At 41.9% G+C, this 24,139-nt stretch overlaps 1 protein-coding gene across 1 annotated transcript in view; it reads right to left on the bottom strand.

Moving 5' to 3' along the window:
• Positions 1–10,168: 10,168 nt before the first annotated feature.
• The window catches only part of LOC111066899, a 32,092-nt gene continuing 18,121 nt past the window's right edge, over positions 10,169–24,139 (bottom strand). Inside the window, exons 2-6 of the mRNA XM_022355847.2 lie at positions 19,164–19,317; positions 16,701–16,909; positions 11,570–11,703; positions 10,938–11,214; positions 10,169–10,860 (exon numbers count right to left, since the gene is read on the bottom strand). Coding sequence (XP_022211539.1) covers positions 10,796–10,860; positions 10,938–11,214; positions 11,570–11,703; positions 16,701–16,909; positions 19,164–19,317 — 839 coding nt within the window. The 3' untranslated portion in view covers positions 10,169–10,795. The remainder of the gene's footprint in view (positions 10,861–10,937; positions 11,215–11,569; positions 11,704–16,700; positions 16,910–19,163; positions 19,318–24,139) is intronic.

Genomic DNA, 24,139 nt, shown 5'->3' on the forward strand with positions numbered 1-24,139 from the left:
TTCAGCAGCAAAGAAGCCATTAGCACAATGGTTAAAAATTGTGAGCATGGCAGACTTAAGACCATTCTAGAAGCAGGCACATTCCCTACAATGAATGATGCCATAACAAAATATATCCAATGTTCCACTGACATGACTGGTAATGCAAATTCCATATTGTATACCAGACGAGGTCAGGCATACCGCGGTAGTACCTATAGAGGTAACTATCGTGGTAGAGGAAATGGCCGTGGTTATAACAACATCAACAGTTATAACAATAATCAGCATTCAAATAACTATAGAGGTCGTGGTGGTTATAGAGGAAATAACCGTGGAAACGGAAACACCTATAACAACCAATACGACAATAATAGAGGTACACGACAAAACAATGTCCGTGTTACCCAGACGGTTTCGGGAAACTCCCAAACTCCTTTAGATACTCCAAACCATTAAAAGCAAAAGTTCAAACCATCAATCTCAATCTTAACATTTTCGTGTCATTTAACAATGCCAATACAGGAAAACATCTAACATTCCTAGTAGATACAGGAGCGAACATATCGCTAGTAAAAGAAACTTCAGATGTCTTCAACGACATACAAATAAACAATAAAATAGACATTCAAGGTATAGGTGAAGGTATTATAAAATCCCTAGGCCTTGCACCAATAGAGCTACAGACAGATAAATACATAATTCCTCACAATTTCCATTTAGTAAACAAAAATTTCGCAATCCCATGTGATGGAATAATAGGGATTGATTTTATAAAAGCATTAAATTGTCAAATTGATCTAAAACCTTCAGAAGACTGGTTTATAATACGACCAAACAATATAAACATTCACATTTATGTTCCAATAACATACAGTTCTGGTAACAATACAATACTTCTACCAGCAAGATCACAAGTTATTCGAAAAATAGAACTAACTTCAAGTGAAGATAATGTTCTAATTCCAAACCAGGAAATCCAAACTGGTATTTTTGTTGCAAACACAGTTGCAACCACGCAAAATGCGTTTGTCCGATTACTGAATACGACCAGTACCGACCAATTAATTAATATAAATAATTTAAAATATGAACCACTTTCGAATTACAATGTAGTTCAAACAACTTCTAAAATCAGGGAACAAACTGTCCTAGCTCAGCTCAAAAAGAATTTTCCAGCTCCATTCAAACAACCATTAACGGAATTATGTTCCAAATATAGTGACATATTCGGGCTTGACACCGAATCAATAACAACAAATAATTTTTATAAACAAAAATTGAGATTGAAGGATGACGAACCAGTATACATCAAAAACTATCGAAGCCCGCATAGCCAAGTTACAGAGATCCAGAAGCAAGTAGGAAAATTAATAGACGACAAAATAGTCGAACCGTCCGTATCAGAATATAACAGCCCACTATTACTTGTACCAAAGAAAGCCCTTCCGGGCACTGAACAAAAGAAATGGCGATTAGTAGTTGACTATCGTCAAATAAATAAGAAACTCTTGTCAGATAAATTCCCACTACCTAGAATTGATGACATTTTGGATCAACTAGGTAGAGCAAAATATTTCTCATGCCTTGACTTAATGTCAGGTTTTCATCAAATTGAACTAGAAGAAAGTTCACGTAATATAACGTCTTTTTCAACGAGCAATGGCTCATATCGCTTCACGCGATTACCATTTGGTTTAAAAATAGCGCCAAATTCATTTCAGAGAATGATGACTATTGCATTCTCTGGACTTGAAGCTTCGCAAGCATTCCTATATATGGACGATCTTATAGTCATTGGTTGTTCCGAAAAACATATGCTCAAAAACTTACAAGATATTTTTGAGGTATGTAGGAAACACAACCTAAAATTACATCCACAAAAATGTTCATTTTTCATGCATGAAGTGACCTTTCTCGGTCATAAATGCACTGATAAAGGAATCTTGCCAGATGACAAGAAATATGACGTCATCAAAAATTATCCAGTCCCGCACGACGCGGACAGCGCTAGAAGATTCGTTGCATTCTGCAATTATTACAGACGTTTTATTAGAAACTTCGCCGACTATTCCCGGCACATAACCAGATTATGTAAAAAGAATGTTCCATTTGAGTGGTCAGATGAATGCCAAAATGCATTTTTACACTTAAAAGATCAACTCATCAAACCAACTTTGTTACAATACCCAGACTTCACAAAAGAATTTTGTATAATAACGGATGCAAGTAAGCAAGCGTGTGGAGCGGTTTTAACTCAAAACCATAAAGATCTCCAACTTCCAATTGCATACGCGTCCAGATCATTCACCAAGGGCGAAAGTAACAAAAGTACAACAGAACAAGAATTAGCAGCAATTCATTGGGCAATTACTCATTTTCGACCATATATTTATGGAAAACACTTTACAGTGAAAACGGACCACAGACCACTAACATACTTATTTTCAATGGTCAATCCTAGCTCAAAACTTACACGCATGCGGCTCGAATTAGAGGAATATGACTTCACAGTCGAGTATCTAAAGGGAAAAGATAATTATGTAGCAGATGCGTTATCAAGAATAACCATTAAAGACCTAAAGAATATACAGACAACCAATACAGTACTAAAAGTCACTACAAGATATCAAAGTAGACAAAAAACCTGCGCAGGTTCAAACACAGAATTGCAAAAGCAATCGATCTCTTCAAAGCCCAATATATACAACGTCATACAAAATGATGATGTTAAAAAAGTAGTGACCTTACATTTATCTTCGACTAAGTGTTTCTTTAAACATGGGAAAAAGATATTTGTAAGAATTAAAGTTAGCGACCTTTATACTAATGGAACCTTCGACTTAGGTCAATTTTTCCAAAGGCTTGAAAAAGAAGCCGGTATAAATAACGTCAGCCAACTTAAAATGGCACCGAGCGAAGAAATCTTTGAGAACATTTCAATAGATTCTTTTAAGAACAAGGGCAATAAAATATTAAAGAATTTAAGAGTAGCGCTACTCAAGCCGGTGACCACAATAAATGAAAATAAAGAAAAAGAAGAGATACTGTCTACATTCCATGATGATCCAATTCAAGGAGGTCACACAGGTATAGCTAAAACATTAGCGAAAATAAGAAGGCATTATTATTGGAAAAACATGACACGTCAAATTACAAATTATGTGAGAAAGTGTCCCAAATGCCAAAAGTCCAAAACGACTAAACATACCAAGACCCCATTGACTATAACTGAAACACCACAAATGGCGTTTGATAGGGTAATTGTGGATACGATCGGTCCACTTCCTAAATCAGAACAAGGAAACGAATATGCAGTCACTTTAATCTGTGACTTGACAAAATACCTTGTAGCCATACCAATCAAGAACAAAAGTGCAAAAACAGTAGCTAAAGCTATATTTGAAGATTTTATTCTAAAGTACGGTCCAATGAAGACGTTCATTACGGACATGGGAACGGAATACAAAAATTCAATAATTGAAGATTTATGTAAAAACTTAAATATTCAAAATATAACATCCACGGCACATCATCACCAGACTGTAGGAACCGTGGAGCGAAGCCACAGAACTTTTAATGAGTTCATACGCTCATACATCTCAACTGACAAAACAGATTGGGATGTATGGCTACAATACTTCGTATATTGCTTCAACACAACCCCCTCTATGGCACATGATTATTGTCCATATGAATTAGTTTTCGGTAAGACTTCGAACTTACCAATACATTTTTAATAGCATAGATAGAATAGATCCTCTCTATAATATAGATGATTACGCTAAAGAATCAAAATTTAGACTAGAACAAGCTTTTAAAAGAGCAAGATTAATGATAGAATCTAATAAACAGAAACAAAAAATTAATTACGATAAAAACTGTTTGGATTTCAAATTAAAAATAGGAGATCAGGTTTTATTGAAAAATGAAACAGGTCATAAGTTAGATTTTAAATATACTGGACCATATAAGGTAGATAGTATAGGAGAAAATGATAATATAACAATTTCAAGTATAAAAGACAAAAAACAAAAAGTACATAAGGATAGACTAAAATTTTTTTTACTCATAGATAGAATTAGTATGGCCATACATAAGTATATCTATAGGAATATATCAAATCTTTTTAATTTTTTTGACTAAAAAAAAAAAAAAAAAAAAAAAATTTATTTTGAACTATGGGATATATATGTATTAGTATTAACTTCATTTAATTAAAAAAAAAAAAAAAATTTAATTATATTTTTCTAAATAACTATCATAATAAAATTATAAAATAACTTCATAAATATTACGTTATTTTTCAAAAGGAGGGAGATGTAGTATGCACACATAGCCAATACCCACTGTACCAAGTGTACTTAAGGGGAACACACTGTAACACTTTGTTGCAGTGTTTATGTAATTAAAAGTCCCAGACATAACTTGAGCTATCGTATTACGATCGCCCAAGAATGTCTCGAGCGACATAAGTGCAGCGTCAACATATTCCCATGACTTGACGGCACATGCATACACACATACATATACATTTTCCCTCGCGCCCTCGCTGTCAGCAGCGCTGGGCATATACACATATATATATACATTAAATACATAAATGCTGCCGCTCCGCTGCCGGCGTTCCTGGCAGCGCAGCTACGCTGGCTTTAGCCAAGTAAATTCTAAGATATATTTCATAAAGACATTCAAAATAAAGAAACGACAGAGAACGGATGTTCTCTTCAAAAGAAGAACTATCAATGAAAGACCTTTTTACTACACTCTAGCTAGTAGAGAACTTTCTTGGACCACCAAACCTGTTATATTAAGCTCTCTAGGGAAGAGTCGATCATAATCCCTGATAGTTCTTTTCAGTGCTGTACATTCTAATGCCAGTAAGTCTACCATGTTGACAAGGTTTTTATGACTAATATCGAGAAAAGGTATTTTTGATTTATTAAACGTTTTTGTAAGACTGTAAGAACTGTAAGGATGGGGCCTATGAGGAAAGAGCTCAATCTGAGCCAGGGGAGCCAAAAGTTCCATTTCGCTTCCTCATTGCCAACCTCGTGCGGCACGTTCGCACTTTTTGCTGTCTCTTCATTTTGTTCATTTCCCCCTACTCCCAGCCCAGCTCCTTCGCTCCTTGAAGCCCCTTCCCTTTCTGTGTTGTTGTTATAAGAAACTCATTCGTATTGTCAACTTCGTTTTCATCAGCAGACAGCAGGAGGACCTGGAGGGGGCCCCCTCAAACAGCAAACTGACAGAAGCTTTAAGATAAAATTTTTTTTATAACTACACGGCAGCGTCCCTGAGTTAAACCACCCTCACCCCACCCCACCTTATCCCAATCCACCAGACCACACTTAGAACTCCACGACAATCGCCTGCCGTTTGGTTTTGCTGGGCCTTATATGCGATAAATGTATGTATATTTGTGTGTGTGTGTGTGTGTAGGGTTTCTCAACATTTCGCACGCCCCTCTGGTTGCCCATTTATTTTGCCTGTTCTTATCGCTGTTACTGCCGTTGTTGTTGTCGCTCGCTTGTCGGGGCCTGTCATAAAAAAAAGGGACGGAAACGAAATGGAACGAAACGAACGAAAAGTTAAGCATCTTGGCGGGCATATGACAGATTGCTTAAATGTTGCCCATGTGGGATATTACGCGTACTTGGAGGTCGAGCACTCGAGCTCGGCTGACACTTGGGACTTTTCCTTTTATTCGTATTTTCTATATCTATATTTCAAGTTAATTGGTTGTAGACGAGTATTATACAATTATCAACATATTTATCATACCCGTTAAGTCAGAAGAAGTTTATGATTCTGTTTTATATTGTGACCAACAATTAAATCAAGGTACCCTGTAGATATCGGAGTGGGATCTCTCAGTTAATTTAATCGACTATCTATAGTCGCAATTATAAATCAAGTATATAATTTTAATTGTTGGCTTATGCTTACGCATATTTCGGTTACTGACATGGCCAGCGGCAGAAATTACAACGGAAACAGTCCAGCAACAACATTAATGGCAATGACAACACACAACATGCTACGACATGTCGACCAGTAAGGGATTGGCCTCCATGCTCCACGGCCGATAAACAGACGCGATTAAATGAGCAAATCGTTTAATTATAAGTCCACTTAATGCCAGGCGTAAAGCCAAAGGCTTTACGGACCAAGCGACAAGAACCGGCCATAGGCATGCGACGGATAGCAATTTCGAATCCCTTTTCGCCGTATCGAGCATCGTGACGCGACATTTTGACAGTCACTAGGACCCAAGAGCCCCGATGACCGATAGCAACAATATGTCAATGCGAATCGACAATGATACGGCAGCCCAGCCCACTCCGGGTCCCATCCAACTGGCAGCAGTCAAAATTCTTCGGACAAGACGACTGCTGCCTTTGGCAGTTCCTTTAAAGGCGCCCAAAAACTGTCCGTGGAAGAATGGACAAGGGGCTGATTCTCTGTCACGTGGCGCACACCTCTCACGATTGCCCTTTTAATTACAACAAAACATAGAGAAGCGCCTAAAACTTGGTCCAATTACACGCGTTGACACGGTCATCCGCAACAGCAGATGGGCCTCGAAAAAGGGCTGCAAAAATTTCAATGGAATGTAAAGTGAAAGGGCGAATGAAAAAAGGAAGAGATTGGGATCCACAGAGAGAAATAGAGGCGGAAACACAGAGAGAAAGAGTGAGAGGCAGAGGGACAGGGAGGGATAGAGGGGGGAGAAAGGGTGTTCCCGTGCATGCTTAAATTGCCATCATCGCGTTGAACGCATGTCATGTCCAGTTTCGGGGCAAGAGTGTGTGCCTGGTGCCTTGTCATGGCCCGGCAACACTTTGACTGACGGTCCCGGCTCAAAATGTAAAATCAATGCCCTGCTCACACGCCCAGAATACTCCCAGCGCCGACACTGACTTGACTGATTTTCCAAAGCTCTGTCAGCTGGTTGACTGATTTTTCTGCATATTTAGTATTTTTCTTTCATTTTGTTGATGTTTTAAACGGGGGACTGCGAGTATATTGGGTTTGGTAGAAATCTCAGATGGATTGGTAGAGTGCAGAGTTTGGATAAATTAAACCTCTTGTAGAGGATTTATTTGGAAAGAAATTTAGAAAAAGAAAATTATGTACCATGGAGAGATCTATAAACAAGATTCCACTAGTTATAATAGCCAATAAAAAGTCCTTTAATATGTCAAGATGTGTCTTTCAACTGTTAACTGCTAAAAATTAAAATGTAACTAAAACCTAAGACCTAAATAGTCTCAAGAAAAGTTTCTCACATAGCTCGAAATGTTAACATAAATTTAAAAATTCTCTAGAATCAAATATAGAAAATCTATTTTACATTTACAGGTCATTGCGTGCCTTATCACATCACTATTGACTTCAAATTGTTATTAGAAAGGCCTGTCACTCACTTTCTGTGTTTTAAAATCAATTTTGTTTGAGTGGTGTTTTTTAAATTACCAAACAAAAAGTATAGAACAAAAGAACAAAAACGGGAGTGCAGGGAAAAGAATAACAGCGACAGTTTTTGTTTATTCGAAACCGTATTGACAGAGTGACGGGGCCGGACTGGCCAAATATTTAATTTAAATCAGTGTCGCTGGCCATTAGCATGGATGGGGGTTTGAGTGCGGATGTCAGTGATCGGGCCAATTGTAAGCCAGTTAAATAAAAACAAATATTAATTCAAATCAAATGGGGTAATACTAAATGAAAATTAAATTAAACGCGCCGAACACTTTGTTACGGCATTTAATTGACGAACAGGGAAGGGAATTTAAGGCACAGAATGAGGGAATGAAAACAATCCGGGTTGGTAACATGTTCCACCTGAGAAGCCACTTTTCAGCCGCTGTTTTTGCTTTTGTTTCATTTGCCTGAAACTACAAGGGTCCCGGCCCAGAGATGGTCTCATCTCACGTGTTTTCATTTAATTTAAAACATTTTCTTTGCCGAAATTACAAAAAAATGTATCTAAAGTTGAGCTTAGCTACGAAGGCGTTTTGAAATGTACGTATGGATTGTGCCTCAAAAATATCTCACTATTTCAAGCTAGAGCTGCCACAAAAAGCTAAAATATTTAGATATATATTTGGGAAAATTGTCAAGTTTCTGTTGTACTTGAATATTTAATTGGAGTACTTACACTTACATACTTCAATCTCTTTGTGTTACATTTTATAATTCAATTGTACCATGACTTATGATCTCCCAAGGTAAGTTCCACTGTACGGGCATGTACTCGAATTATTCCTCTTATCTTGATCATCCCAAAATGTCAGGGTTTTGCCAGCCACACTCCACTCATGGCCTGCGGTCAAAAGTGTGTATTTCTTTTGAAAAATTTTGGTGTAAAAATATTTGGTTGAAGAAAACACCTGCGGAAAAATAACACGAATATAGCGGGAACATCAGAAACGCTGGGAAAATAAAAGCCAGTCATAGCCAGCGCGACACTTTATTTCGCGCGCTGTTGAGGCAGGAAAGGGAAGCGACACCTGGACGGCAGTCTGTGAGCCGCAGGATGAGGCAATTTTCAGTTGCGTGGCCACGTGACTTACTAAATCAACTTGGACTGTCGCTCGTTCGGGGGCCGGAGTATACGTACGCTTGTGGCAGCCATAACACAAAAAGAAATAGAAAGGGAAATGAAAATAAAAGAACCTCAAATCCAATTCCCGTCCAGGGTGATGTCGCCGGAAATGTCAGGCTGACAAATCGCGTGCAAAAATCTGTGAAATCTTCGCTTGTTTCCATCTCTATCTGTGCGTTCCGGAGAGCGGCGAGCCGGTCCTGTCTTGCAGCTACTGCCATGACCAAGCGGCTCCTCCGGGTGCTTCACGGGCTTGGGTGGTTGTTCTGTTGGCGCCTCGCCCGCAAAATCTCTCTCAGAGCACCGCCGGCGCCTCTTTGGCAATTTGTTGTGTTTGTCTTTTTTTTTTTTGCTGCTGCTGTTGTCTGTTTTACCATCCCGCTGGCCGTGGTAAATTTTTTGATTAATCAAAGGACATTTTTTGTGCCTGTGTCGCCTGCCAAAGGAGGCAGAATTAATGCAAAAATGATGAGTGGAAATTTGTCAAGCTTATTTACTTCCGTCATTTAATGGGCCCGCGGCACATCGACAGTGGCAGCGGGAGCGGGGGCGGGCACTGGAACAGGGACCCGGCATAGGGATCCAGACAGGGGTCCGGATCTAGAGCTGAGGCTGATGTCGACCCCATAACGACAGACGCCGGAACTTATCTTTGTTTGCTCGAATTTTGTTGTTGGTTTTGCTCAGCCCGAAGCAATTTTTTGCATAATTTTTGGTCAATGTTGGTGTTTTTTTTTTTGCCGTTGCCATTGCTGTTATGTCGTTGACTGTCATTTTTACCTGCGGCGGCCATTGGCCATTGCATATTTTAGCCGGATTTGTCCTAATGCGTTGAATATTTTTCAGTTCCTGTAAAGTGTTTGGTTTTACTTTCCCTCCCTGCATTTCCTGCCCGCCGACCATTTTTTTTGGGGATGATAAAATCGAATTTTTGTTGCTGGCATTTTCCTTTCATTTTGATCATTTTGTTTGTCCGTTTTGCCCGTCGCCCTCGCCCAAATCTGTTTGCCATAAGTTAGGCATACGAATGCAGAGGAAATGAGGGGCATAAGCTGCTTGGAAGGGTCTCTGTTTGGATTGGGAATTGGGGAGAGTAGCATTAGGCTTTTCGCTTATGCAAGGCACTAAAGGAGTGCCATACACATCAAAGTTCTTGGCATGGAGTGGTATGGGCCCTCAACAATGTTATGGATATGTAATCGCATGGAGGCGATATGCTCCAACTATTACAGAATGATTTCATTACGTCTGAAAGCACTGCCATAGTTGAGAATATTTAGGGGGCAACTAAAACTGACACAGATTCCACACTGCTGAAAAAATAAAACAAGCTTGAACGAATGTCAAAGGAATATTTTGTCTACCATATTTTTTAGTAATTTCTCAAATCAAATAAAGTTTCTGCTTTCCAACGTTAATCGAATTTCCCAGCATTTCGATCAGCTTCAATCGCATTCATTTCTTTTATGTTGTAATACCCCATACCCACCAAATGTTTGAATTTGAAAATGTGATTGAAATAGTAAAAATTACACATTTCTTATACATAGTACGAACCCAATCGAATCGTTTGGCTCTGTGCATTTTTGGCATTTTATTTGTGTTTATTTATTCATCATACATACATCATTTAATACATTAACAATTCACATACAATAATTAAGTTTACTTGCCATTGATTGTGTGTGTTCCATTCTGTGCTCGAAATATTCATGTGTAAATTTGTTTGATATTCGTTTTTCCTCCTCTATTGAAATATTTTGTCATACGAGTACATACCATACATACATACACATATATATATTGTAGCAAATTTACGTTTAGATATCTATATTTACGTTCATTTATATTTCATTTTCAATACGAGTATTTCTCGTTTAGTGTGTGTTGTTTTTTTTTTTTTTTCGGTTTATCAATTTCGGGTTTCGCCTGCTCGCTTGCACATAACACATATGTATACATATGTATGTATTTACGTAAATAAATGTTGCATTACACTTATAGGAAATGGATGAGCTTCCTGCACGGTCCTAGACTAATTCAATTTCGACTATATACACATTCAACTGTTGCGCTGCCTAGGCTGTTCTGTTAACTATTCTTTTGGCTTTCCAATTTCCCAATTGATTTGTCGCCTCCTTGTCTGCATATGGTAGAAATCCCAGCAACTTAGGCCACAAAGAGGGCGCCCATCAAGGCCAGCCACTAACTCTGGGAGCGATGCCATCGCAGCAATTGGACGAGGCCCAGTAGCCAGGCGGCCAGTGAAGCTGCAACAATTACCAGATTAGACAACAGCAGGGACAGCAGGTGGTACTGCTACTGCTCTCTCAGGTGGGTCACTCACCTGGCCGGCCGCTGATGCAGGAGCCGTTCTCGGTGAAGCGCTGGTTGGTGCCGGCATCTTTGAGGGCCAGCACGGTGGTCCGCACGCGACTTTCGCGACGTGCACTGGCCAGTCCCATGATGTCCGCGCCGCACCGCAACTCCAGCATCTCGCTTTTGCTGATGAAGCGCTGGTCGTCCAGATGGAGGCGCAGCTCCAGGTTGCTGAGAAACAGGGGGAAGCCTTCGACGTTGCGTGTGATCTCGTTGATTTGTGGCTGCAGGCTGTGCTGGGGCGCCTGCGGCCGGAAAGAAACGGAAAGTTTTAAAGCCAAATCGGACCACATGCGGGCAAATCGGCTCCGGTCAGAGTCCTATGTCAACATTTGATGTCTCGGCTTGACTCGATGACCATGACAAACTGACACGCCACATGACCCGCAGGTCGCTGCCGACATGCGACATGTGTCTGGGCCTGTGGCTTGGTCAAAACACGCCGCCTGACATGCCTCAAATATGAATTGAGGTCGCATGCGATTGCACAGATATACCCCAAATACTATATAAGTATAGTGGATGCAGCGTCACATATCCATATCTAATGTGCATGTCCTGATCGATTCGGGTCGGGTCATGCCGGTCGATAGTACTCACCGTTTTGTTGTTGATGTACCACATGAGTTTGGCCGCCGGACTCGACCATTCCGAGCTGCAATTGGCCAGCAGAGTGTCGTGATACTTATAGGCGTGTCGCACACCCGATATGAACGGATCGAATTTAGGTAGGACTGAAAGGGAGAAACAGGAAAATTTAGCTACGCAGAGAAAATATTATTTGGATTTTACAACAAAGACAGCCCGGCGGGAAAGACGCCGAGGGAGTTTTAATCCAGCCTCTGACGTAAAAGGTTACATAGGTTTGTGCCTTGTGCTATCTATTTAATTAAAAAGCCCTTTGATAAATGGCAGTAAGGAGCGGGCTCTAGAATCAAATGCCAATTAAACTTCACCCTAATTGACAGATTAAAATAATGAAATATTTAAAATTTAATTGAATTTATGGCATTGTTTCTTTGACTAACAAGAAAATTGGAATACTCATTTAGCATTAAAGTTAAATAATGTTGCAAAAAGCCAAAAGCCCATAAAGTTTCATTTTAGTTGGCAGTTTTCAAAACTTAACTTTTGGTCAACTCTGCTTACAAATGAAGAATGCAACTCGGGCACAAACTTACTTCCAGCAGTAGCTTAGGGTGCGGTTACAGTATACAGTGGATATTCTATGGCAGTAGTTTTGGGGAGTAGTATGGCGCAGGCACTTAGACAATTACCGACACGCCAACACCAAATATTTATTTGAAGTGTTAATTAATCTCAACAAATAATTGGCCCGGATAAAGTTTTTTGATGAAAACAAGCGTAATTTAGTTTATGGGCTTGCGTGGGGTTTGAGCAGAGTCAGGACACCCACCCGCCTCGCCATGACCACAGAACAGTGGGAAACAACAGCGAATCGAGAGCTCCTGTTTCTGCTCCCGTTCCAGATTCCAGGCAAATGAATGCCAGCTGCTGCAGACCGACCCCAGCCGACTGCTGCTGCTGTTGAAAATTTGTGGAATATGCTAAGGACCCCAAGGCATAGCTGTGGCCGGGAGACAGTACTGGTGGTGGGGAAGGGGGGATGGAGGGAGGCATCAAAAGTCGGGCAGTCAGCAGGACTATAAACTTTTTAATTGACTTAATACAAACCACTTTGGTGGAAAGTTTCTGACCTGTTTCAAGTACAACTTACAGGCGGCGACGAACGACGGACGACGGACAGTGGACGGAATCCGGAGTTGAAGTTGATGATTGCGGCCATGTTGTGCTTGGCCACCACCACCACCAACACCACCCCCACCCCACATTGGCCTCTCGAATTGTGTGACTTGCATTGCAGCAACAAAGGCAGCAGCCAGAAATGAAAATTGTACGAAAACAAAGCAATCAACTCGGGTAAATAAACCAAAAATGCCAAAGTACCAAAGTACCAGTAAAACACAACGAAACAACAACAGGATTGAAAAAATATATACATACTGCTGCTCCTCGTACTTCTACCAGAAACAACAAAAAAAAGAAACCCAGAAAGGGAATACCCAGTCCAAAAACAAAGGTAAAATCAGTTTTTTTTGTGCGCTGGAACCCCAACTGGAATGCTAAACGAGTCGAAAACCAACAACTCCAGGAAGGAGCCTGAGACTCGCCAGGTGGATCTATTCTCGGTAGCTGCCCCTGTGTATTTATGTTCGTAGGAGCGAGCACACAACCTCAAACGATAGCCCCCCACATTAAAAAGCCAAAAGTGGACAGCTGAACAGGAAAAACGAACAACTGCCGAGGTACCAAAATGCTTAAAAGTGTTCACCAGCTTGTCCCTAAAATGTGGCAAATCTCCGAAGTAATTAAGTGCGGCTCAGTCGCCATTTTATGGGCAGCATTGGGCCCATTCAGTTCTGGTTCCCGTCCATGGTATCCCGCCCCCGTACTGAGATGAGCTCGGAAAACTTGGCAAAGTTAATCAGTGTGATGACACACGGCACGCAGCTAAGCGACAAAATATTTGCACTGGCAAAGTTGGAAAGCGACCTCAAGCCAGGGTCGGTCTCGTCTCCCATTCCGGCATCATCAAAGAGTGCAAGGTGATGGCTGTTTGAAAATCGAGAGCTCTCTGCTGCCTTTGCCACTGCCTCTGCTCTGCCTCTGCTGCTGCCTCTGTTGTTGTGACAAAGTTTTTAAGGTGGTTACGATGGCGATGGCACTTTAGTGACAAAATTCCCAAGTTGATTGTTGGTCTGTCAACAGCTTCGCCTTCATTGAAACAAAAAAAAATAAAAAAAACAAAGCAACACCAGCTCCAGCTACACTGCACATAGCGGCATGCCTTTGGGTAAGCACTACGTGTGTCCACTTCCCTTGCATCCTTCTCTTCGCCCTCCTCCCTGGACACGGACACATTGTTCTGGCGAGGGCTTTAAACTTCGACGCTATCTCGTTGATGAAGTTTGATGCCATGGCTGGTTGGCATTATTTTGTTCTGACCCCGGTATGGGGGTTTTTTTTATGGCTTATTCGTTGCATGAGAATGTGTGTTGTATGGGTATTCGTATACTATATAAATTAAAATGACGAAATGCACTTGCCACTGCCACTGCCACTGGCATATGCCAAAGGCACTCGCTGCATGTCGCACAATACAATGGCCAACTGCAGCCACTCTGCCATACGATGCTCTCGTTGGTTATTGTGAAAGCGCTGGCTTTTTTTTTTTACTTAAACTATATAAATATAATAAATCTGGTTTAGAAGGGAAGAGGGTCAATGTGTGGAATAATGATTATTTGTATGCAACATTTATTTGCATTTAGTTTGGTAATAGTTCTGGCATTTCCATAAGTGCAATTAATTCAATACTTAGCGATTCCCAATAAATCATCTTGAATCAAAGAGCTATAAATAAATGCCAACAATAAACGAAAAGTGGCAAAGTGGCGGGACGGGCGGGAAACCTTTCAGTGCTGCCACTTCAGGTGGGCGAAATATCCGGCACGTTTCTCTAAGCCCGCCCTGGCCATCATCCTGTAGACTGGTAGACTCTCGCACTTAATCTAGCCATTGGGATTTCCATGTACAAGTGCTACAACTTGAGCATGGCTTACTTTGTCTATTTAAGTACGTTGAATAGATAAAAGTCAAATTGACATGCAAATAGCAGACAGACAAACAGGACGAAAGGAGCGAATGGAGCGGATGGGAGCGGCTGGTGGGACAGGGGGCAAAACACCCCTCAGCCAAACATCCAATTAAAGACCGAATACAAATACGAAAATGCGAATTCAAATTTGATTGTTACGCGTAAACAAATGCCTAAGTGCGCATTATGCAAATCAATATCTCTTAAAGTAACGTCAATAAATAAAGCTCCACCCAAGCCAAAAGCCCTACGCCTAGGCCAACCTCTATTGCATAATCGAAGGGCGCTGTGGCCGGGCCGCCACCCATTTGGGAGCATACCCATCCAGGCATCCAGCCCAGACCCAGAGCCAGACTCAGATTCAACTCGGCCGCCAGTATCTCGTTCTGGCAACAACCAAATGAGGGGAAACAAATCGCTGAGCGGCAAAATTGCGACAAATAAATCATTTCGAGCCGCATAGAAACTAGAAACAAAAGACATAAGCAGGCCATTTCCATTTGCCTCAAATGACATTGGGGCGAAATCAATTGATTTGAATTTCAAAGTAGAGCCCTGTTCCATGGCTGACTGCGAGGCTCCTCCTGGCCGCAATCAACCACAGCTTTGGGCGGGAAGCAGAGGCGCGGAGTGAAGTGGAGCGTCGAAACACCAGTGCAGGGTGAGGGGTGCTGGATGCTGGGTGCTGGATGCTGAAGAATCATCGTCATGTACGCTGCCAATCAAAGCGAAATCAAAATGGTGGGCAATGCGTTGCCTGCGGTGGCAGCGGTGGATCCACCAGCGATGGCGTTGACGTTAACAAACCCCACTACAAGTGCCACAAGCGAGTTGGGTATCGTTTTGATACCCTGCCGGAGGCTATTATGATTTTACCAAAAGACCGAAAATGCAGAGAAAATTTTAAATAAAAAAATAGACGAACGCCAATATTAAATATAATACAAGATAAAGGCATAACTAAGCCGATGGATCGACTGATGGATGTACGATCCATCCATTTAAGATCAGGATTATTTTCACATTCCTATCAGATAAAGTATACATTATTGGTAGATATAAAGGCACCATATTTTTAAACTGTTCCCCCAGGAATCGGGCATACCTCAATTAAATGATAAGAGAGAAACCAAACTATTATATCTTATAGGTTCCATACACATATGTGTAAGGATATGCAAAGCTTCGGTGCCCGAAGCCAGATTTTGCTTCCTATTTTTGTAACTGCTGCTGCTGCTGCCGCTGCTACAGTTTCTGTTGTCTAGGCCCAGCACGTGACAACGCCAAACGACCGCGCATTGTAGATTATAAATTGATTCGTACAAAACTCACAATTGAGTTGAATTTGTTCACTGGTGCGGCAGGTGCCGCAACGGGACGAATGGTGGATTGGTGGAGGGGGAGCAGTGGGCGGTGGGAGGGGTGGCGCCACGGATGGTTGTCAGGATTTATTAACAATCATTACTCATACAAATGGCTGACGCGTGTCACAATTTTCCAGCATTTATGCGACGCCCTTTTGAACTGCCTACTGCCCCAGGTCGCAGACCCGTGGCACCTCCTCACCTCCACCACACAATCCACCCGAAACACTCGACTGTGTGGCATTGATAAATGGAAAGGAGTTTGCTGGCTGGCTGGCTGGCTGGCTGGCTGGCTGGCTGTCTGCTTGTCTGCCTGGCTGGCCCGGGGTCGGTGGCCATGCAAAGACCATTTATAATTTTATTAAGTGTTTGCAAAATTGCACATAATTTGTTGTCTTTGTGTTGCAAAACATAAATCAAAGACAGAAATAAAATTTATCGCAAGTTCACAGTGGAGCAAAGGTCATGTGCCATAATACCCCGATATTTGTAGGCACATTAGCCACTGTATTTTTGTGATTCAATCTATTATGCACAGACATATGTAAATATAAATATTGTAGGGGCTATAAATACTCAAAGTGGGATACTTTGAAAATTATCACATTTTCAAATAATTTTGATCCACTGTGTATGGGTTAACTGGCAGGACCAGGATTGAGTGGTAGGGGTGGGGGGTTGTACCTACCACCGACTGTCATATTGGCCGTCTGATCGATCAGCTTGAACTCGGGCGCATCGCCGGACACCTCGCATCGGTACTGTCCGGACGAGTGGATGTTGAGCTTCTCCAGCTCCACGTTGCAGATGAATTGATTGCAATGCGACGAACCTTCGGCAATGGTGACACCTTTCACGGGGAACCAATTTGTTGTCGGCGGTGTTAGCGGCGAATATCTGCAAAGACAAAAACAGAGAGTGAGAGAGAGAGAGAGAGAGAGGGAGAGTTAGAGGCAGCTTGAGCTCGAGTGCTGCGCCAAAAATGAATCCATGAAATATTGATGAGGGAGGGAATCATGCAGAAAAAAAAATCCGCCGAAGCGAAGCGAAGTTTTTGGTTTCCGTTTCTGCATTTGCGTCAAAGTTGCCGCAACGTTCGGGAAACGCTGTCGATTTTTATTATGAATATTATGCAGTTTCCATCCAGTTGTGCGCGCCACTTCAATTTGTGGCCGCCGATCCACTGCCTGTCCTCCTCCCTGTTGCCCGCTCACCCACTTCAACATACAAATAAAATTCAAATTCAATTCAAATTGGCAACTGAGCGTTCTATATATTGTACATCCATTCGAATATATAGTATACGTATGTATGTGTGCGAATGTTGCATTTGATTACAGCAATTAGCGTGGCGTTTGGGGAAAATCGTTTTCCATTTTTCCAGAGTTACGAATTGCAAATGTGCCATTGAGCGCATTGAGCGGTTCGGAAGGGAAATCGAATAGTCTTGTGTCTGGAATATTTAAATATTGATCGAGTGAGCAGGCAAATAAAGTAGAGTTGGGGGTACTCAATGCAGTGTCTATGTATGTAGGTGTTCGTATACCATTTAATTATAGTCCCCATTAAGAGTGTTCGTTAGCAGCTTAATAAAATGTGAATGAGATGATACAATGCTTTTACAATTTTACATTTCTAGTAAATATTGTATATACTTTTTATTTTAATATTTATATGACATTTTTGCACTGCATTGGCCTTTCTTTTGCAGTAGTTAATGCCAGCAAATGCACACTAAACCATTTTTATTTTAATTGAATTTAATTAAAAGGGTGAACCAAAGGATGTGTGTGAAAGATATTACGAGGATAGTGCTCTGATTGGCCAGTCATTTTGTTGTTGGTGTCACTAGTTTAAGCCATTTCCTTTGTGGCAAATACTGGCATAGTTAGAGCATCGCAGTGACATGCCAAGCATCCAGCTGAAAAGTTTAACCAACTTTCTCCATTCGTGTTGCAAAACCACAGATATTGTCACAGTCAAAATTAACTTTGATTGTTGTTCATTTCTTGAATGTTGAATGCGAAATGCATTGACGGGTCGATTAGTTGTTGGCTAACAGTCAATTTAACACCGAGAACAGCCTGAGCGAAACGAACCACACTAAATTCAAAATTGCAATCCAAATGTGTGTGTGTGTGTGTGTGTGTATCATCTGTGATGTTTTTTCAGTACAGTGGTACTCGGGCAATGGAAGCAACCGCAGTGTCAAATGCACATAAATAATTGAAGCCGAGGGCCGACCGCACAATCAAAACGTTCACACAAAAGCGTAATTGATAAAAGCCAACTGCCTCCGGCAGTAAATTACTGAGGAGACAGCCCCGAACTCCAACAACGCCTAAAAGACTCTCCCACACACACACACAGCAGATATGTCAAAAACAATAATTTGGAGCTGGGAATGCCAATCGAATGTGGTCGCCAAACGCGTTGAATTTTACATGCAACAATGTCGCAAAGGGGCGTGCCTGTGAGGGGGGCGTGACAGTCCATTTGGCCGTAAAGCCCGTAAACCGTTAAATGGTTCTGTTATCTGGCATAAATAATAATTTTTTGCATTTTCTTGTCGTCGGCATATTTGTTTGAGTCTTTAAAATCAATAACCAAAAAACGGAACACATAAAAAACAAAAGGTAATACCCAAAAGCCCAAGCGCCTGTTAAAAATTTTGCGCTCGATTACGCGGCGGATGGAACATGGAACCGTGTTCCATTTTTGGTCTTGGCTGTGGCCGGGTATGCGGCAATGTGCAACAATTAAGCCAGTTAAATAAAAAGCTCTTTCGCACATATTTGGACCCGGAACGCTGGCATCCTAGCACCCGGAACGGGGGCAGCGTCGTCACCTGGCCGCAATTGCAGGCGCCCATAAAAATCCATTTCAATTAAGCATTTAAATTAGTTGCGACACTTTCAAGCGTCTGTGAGGGCCACACTATGTGGCGGACACTGTTGCAGTTTCATGACGTTTTCAATTTACGCCATAAAATCTGCATGAATGCGCCGGCACCGGCTCCCCCAGTACATATTCCCAGCCGGAATCCCTTTCCAGCATTTGTGACATTTTATTATTTCAAACTGAATACCGTTGAAAATATTTTTATGGGGCCATTTTTATTTGTTTTACGGCCCCAGCAGTCGGTGCTCACCTGAAAAACTCCAGCCCATCCTTGTACCATTTGACGGAGTTCAGCGTCCGATTTCCCATTTCGTAGCTGCAGAAAAGCTTCGCCTTCTGCGCCACATCGATAATGCGCGGAACGGAGAGGCTGGACAGGTGCAGTCCCTCCGCGGGCAGGCAACCTGTAACGACAACGGGGATGAGAATGGTATTGGTATTTATTGGTATTATTCAGAAAGCTGTTGATAAGTGCGGGCTGATGCTGGGATTGAATCAGGGTTGGAGTGCAGCATTGACACTCGCGTGAAGAACAGATTACAATTGCAGGGATATTTGTAATTTGATATTTGATGGTAATGCTGCTTGAGATTTTCAATAAACCAAGTTTTTATAAAAAAAATGTTTTAAGTCCGCCATGAACAACATAGAAAAATTGCTAAAAAAAGATGTTCATATTTGATTAAATTTGTGATTTTAATTACATTCATATTTCTTGCCATTTTCACTACATTTTAATGCCTAAGCGGGAATAAAACTTTAATTTAATAATCACGGTCTCTTATTTTTGGTAAATTTATTTCAAAATTTTTGTGCATTTGATTCTTAGCCCATACCTATGAATAATCTAAAAGGTATATTGAAGAATTTGTTGGAAAATATTTGTGCCTTCCCACTTTCCACTTTCCATGCTATTTGGGACTTTATATTGTGGCTGTTGTTCGCCTCCATTATTCACAGTAGCCAAAAAACAGTGACTCTGTGGCACCCTTCACACCCTCCACAGCAGAAGGGAGCGTGCACAAAAAGGTTACCCACATTAATTCATTGACTTTGAGTGCTGACCCGGCTCAAAGAAGCCCTCCATGCTTACGCGCTTACACTCCTTTTACGAAAAGGACGGCTTCTGGACCATTCTTTTGATATTTTTTTTAAATTTATGCCGCTCCGCCACATTCATTATTGCATTTAAGCCGCAGTCGCAAATGCAGGCCATGAATCAAAGGCCGGACCCGTCGCACCACGAGGGTATTAATTAAGTTTATTTTACTTGGCCTGATAATAAAAAATTATACAAAACGGACGGAAAAACGGAATAACGGTATTGCGACCAAGGCCAGTGGGTGGTACAGTCTCTATCTCTCCCTCTCTCTCATCCAGGCTGCTGTGCGCTGTGGCTGCTGCTGTTGTGGCATGTGAACTATGAACTTTGGCTGACCGACAAAATAATTAGCCCTGACTACGGCCATCTCGCACACGGGCCACTATCATTCGTCTGTCCTTTTTTTTTTTTGCACGCAGCTAGCGGAAGCAACAGTTTTTCGTTTGTTTATGTGCGCTGTGTTTCCGGCGGGGACTGGAATGGGCACTGGGCTTGGGTTCGAGTTTTAATGGCCCCTGGGACAACGGCTTGAACGACGACTAATTACAACAAATAACAGACAAACAGAAATTAACTTATGTGCTACATAAATTAGCGCTGTAATATGACTTTTTTTTGGTGGCGCCATCAGACCCCCTTCCCCCCTCAATAGTTATTGACACGCGGAGTGCGGCATGGCAGCTATGCGACGGCGGTTGCCCCCCAGGGAATGAGCAAACGATGACTAATCTGCTGACAATGTTGGCATTAGTAACTGTCCTTTGGCGCATTGAACAAAGCGAAAGTGAGGGATTCAAGCGGAAATGATGCTATGTTTAGATGTAGAGAAATTTTTATAATTGCAGCAGTGCATACAATGGCAAATCACCTTTTATAAAATATTTTCCCAGTACTATAAATTCTTTCGATGTTTCCATTATTATATTTTGAGAACTAAATATAAAAAAATATTTACTAAAATATAACACTGCAAAATCAAACTGCAAGAGCATTTGACTATCGCCATTTAAAATGTTTTCATAGTTCGGTTTGTTTGTTGTTATATTTTCCACATTTAATCTGCAACCTGTAAACGGTTTTTTGTTCGCGTTTTCCGCCAATTTTAATGATGTTTTGTTTTGCAAGGGAAATACTATAAAGACCAGATGACATGTGCGATTACGAGTATGTTCGGTTTGTTGGTTTTTTTATGTGTAGTGGAATATTAAATGGTTACGTTTTTTTGTTTATTATTATCTGGGGATCTGTCCGACTAGTTTCAATTGCGTCGAGCTTTAAGCAATTTGCCACTCGGCGCAATCTTCTCGACAAATTGCTTCATGTGGCGGGCGGCGCATCTCCCAGACACATTACTCATAATGACGGGCAAAAAATTCGATTAGCTTGGAAAGCAATTAAGAGGCTAAGCACATACACACACACATGCCCAAGGGTGGTGGAGTGCTCTGAGAGGGGAAATTATAAAGGATTTCTGGCCACATGACGAGGGCTATTCAGGGTCAGCAGCTTCAGCACCAGCCCCAGTCCGGCCGCAAGAATGTTCTTCCCACAAAATCTGGCCTAAGCCTCTCTCACAGCCAACTCGTGTGGGCTTGTTCCGGCTTCTTATGTCTTGGCTGATGCTGTCGTCGCCGTCGCCGTCGCCGCCGCTTCAGTTGCCCTTGACTGATTGTCGGTCAGTTAATATCACTCAAGCATGCCTTGGCGACGGCCGACGACAGACAGCTGACCATGTGAGGCGAGCGATGAGTTGGCCAAAAGCATTTTCTATCCTCCAGCTCCCTTTGGCCAGGCCCAGCCCAGCCCCGTCCATCCAGACCCTGCCACTGCCACTGCCCGACCCGACCTACTCACATGCGATGAGATAATGAATGCGTTGACGTTCAAGGATTTAATGTGCCGAAACAATGATGAATTAGTGACGAGACAGAAATTTCTCGAGCGCAAAATAATGAGGCTTTTGGACCTGCCCGGCCCCCCTGCCCCTCTCGAGGACAATCATGATGGCATGGCAGCCATTCTGGTCTGGTCTCTGGGCCGGTCTTTGCCTTGGCCTGCCTTGGTGACTATTGTGCGGACAATTTGCTTTGAATTTAGTTGATTGCCGAACGGAATTTGGCGCCATTTAGTAGGCTTTGTATGTGGGTCCCCATGCTCGGAGCCAGCGTCTAACGGCGCATTAAATTCGACAAAATAATTTGAAATTTACGAAAATTCGCTTAAAGAAACCAAAGAACCCAAAACGACTATTTGCTAATTTAAATTTTAATGGCAATGGCACTGGCCATGCAAACTCAAGGATACTACTCGTGTATCCACCTCTCCCTACCCCTCCCCCTGTCCATGCAGCTAGGTGAATTTGTCTTTGTCATCGCCGTTGACATTGACATGTGGTACAGTTTTTGCTTCCTCTGTTGCCTTGTCTGTTGGGGCGTTGAGGCATTAATTCAGTGAGTGTGCCGCCATCGAGTGGATGTGGCGGAGGTAGCATTAGGACAGCCCGTGTCCGTCACAAACTAAAAGGACAATCACCTGGGAGAGTCATATTATCTGGCAAGCTGCTTATACTCGCAGCGCTTTCAATACGAATACAAATTAATGTGGGGAAAACCAAGCGTGCTGTTTGAAAACTAATTCGTGAAAATATTCGTTGTTATGTGTGTGTAGATAAATTATATAACTAGCAAATATCTCTACCTTCACAGCAGTTTGGCAACTGTAGATCATTTATCTACTTATCATTTATCATTTAGTAAGTTCACTTTAACAATGGCTTATAATTTATAATTTACAAATTTGGCAGCTGCGTGTTTAATTTTGAGTAACATTTAAATTCTACAGCAGCTCATGCAGGCACATTTAGTTTTCCATTAAAAATTTCGTGCTTGTTTCTCTAACTACATAGCATGAGAGCCATTTCCCTCTGTCAATTCTTATGCCAGCAGTTTCGACAGTTCCGCATAATACTCGCACTTGCACTCGCACTCGTAATCATAATTTTAAAGGAAATGAGAAGCAAAATATCTAGAGTGAGAGCACAGTTACACGATTCGTTACGCCCTGAATGGAATGCATTCTTGGAATTTTCTTGTTAGTTTTATGCTCAGCTCCAGGACGGAGCCAGCACTATTTTTTGCTTGTCAATGCGGCTCTGTGGCTCTCCTGCTCGTTTCCCTAGCTGCCTCGCCTGCTTGCCCCACCCCCGTTTTCAGCTGCTCCACATTTCCATCATCATTTTTTTTGTTTTTTTTTTTGCTCAACAAGAATATTGCTGGAGCCATGTATGTGGAGCACATTTCATCTTCGCTACATGCTGCATGGGGGGAAAGCACTTTCCCTTTTGTCTGGGCCCATATATATTCCCGTATTTTAGTTAACATTTTTAGTGGCTTTCGGAGTCGGGAAACAACAAAAGATTCATCATCTTTTTTGCTCTGCCCCCGGATAGTTCTTTGGGGGCGCTTGAAATGAAACTTTAACATTGTGTGTATCGGATGGCAAAGTGTTTCGCAGGGTTATATTCGGGGTATATGGGGGGTAGGTATGTTCTGTGTTAGTTCTTGACAGTTTTATACACTAGGGCATTGAGGCTGGTGGTCTGGGTCTGGGTCCGTGTCGGGGTCGGGTTCGGGTTCGGGTGATGTGAGTTGATGGATTACTTTGCGCCCGGCTTTTGGCATGCCTTCGATTGTTGCTCGTTCTGAAGAACACTCGAGACTGAGCTGCTGATTAAAGCGTTTCGGGGTACAGCCAGAATGAGCTGAACCGTTGTAAAATTATGCATAAATTGCGAATAAATATGTAATCAGCTGAGCAACTATCTGCAGATGCAGCTGCAGCTGCTCGCTGCAGAGTTGCAGTGGCAGTCGACACTTGATTGCGGCTGAAGGACACTCCAACGAACAGATGAGGGCTGAGGCATCGACCCACTGACTCGGCGTGCTGGTAATAGTTTCAGGTAAAAGCCTGTAAACGAGCAAAACTGGCACAAACGAGCTGAAAGTAGAATGCAGACGACGATGACGATGATGATGATGATGATGATGATGAGGATGAGGATGATGACGGAGGAGAAAAAGGTGGAGAACGAGGAGTGAAAACTCCGCAAGGATACCCAGATCCTT

Source organism: Drosophila obscura, unplaced genomic scaffold (genome assembly GCF_018151105.1).
Source record: "Drosophila obscura isolate BZ-5 IFL unplaced genomic scaffold, ASM1815110v1 contig_150, whole genome shotgun sequence".
Lineage (NCBI taxonomy): Eukaryota > Metazoa > Arthropoda > Insecta > Diptera > Drosophilidae > Drosophila > Drosophila obscura.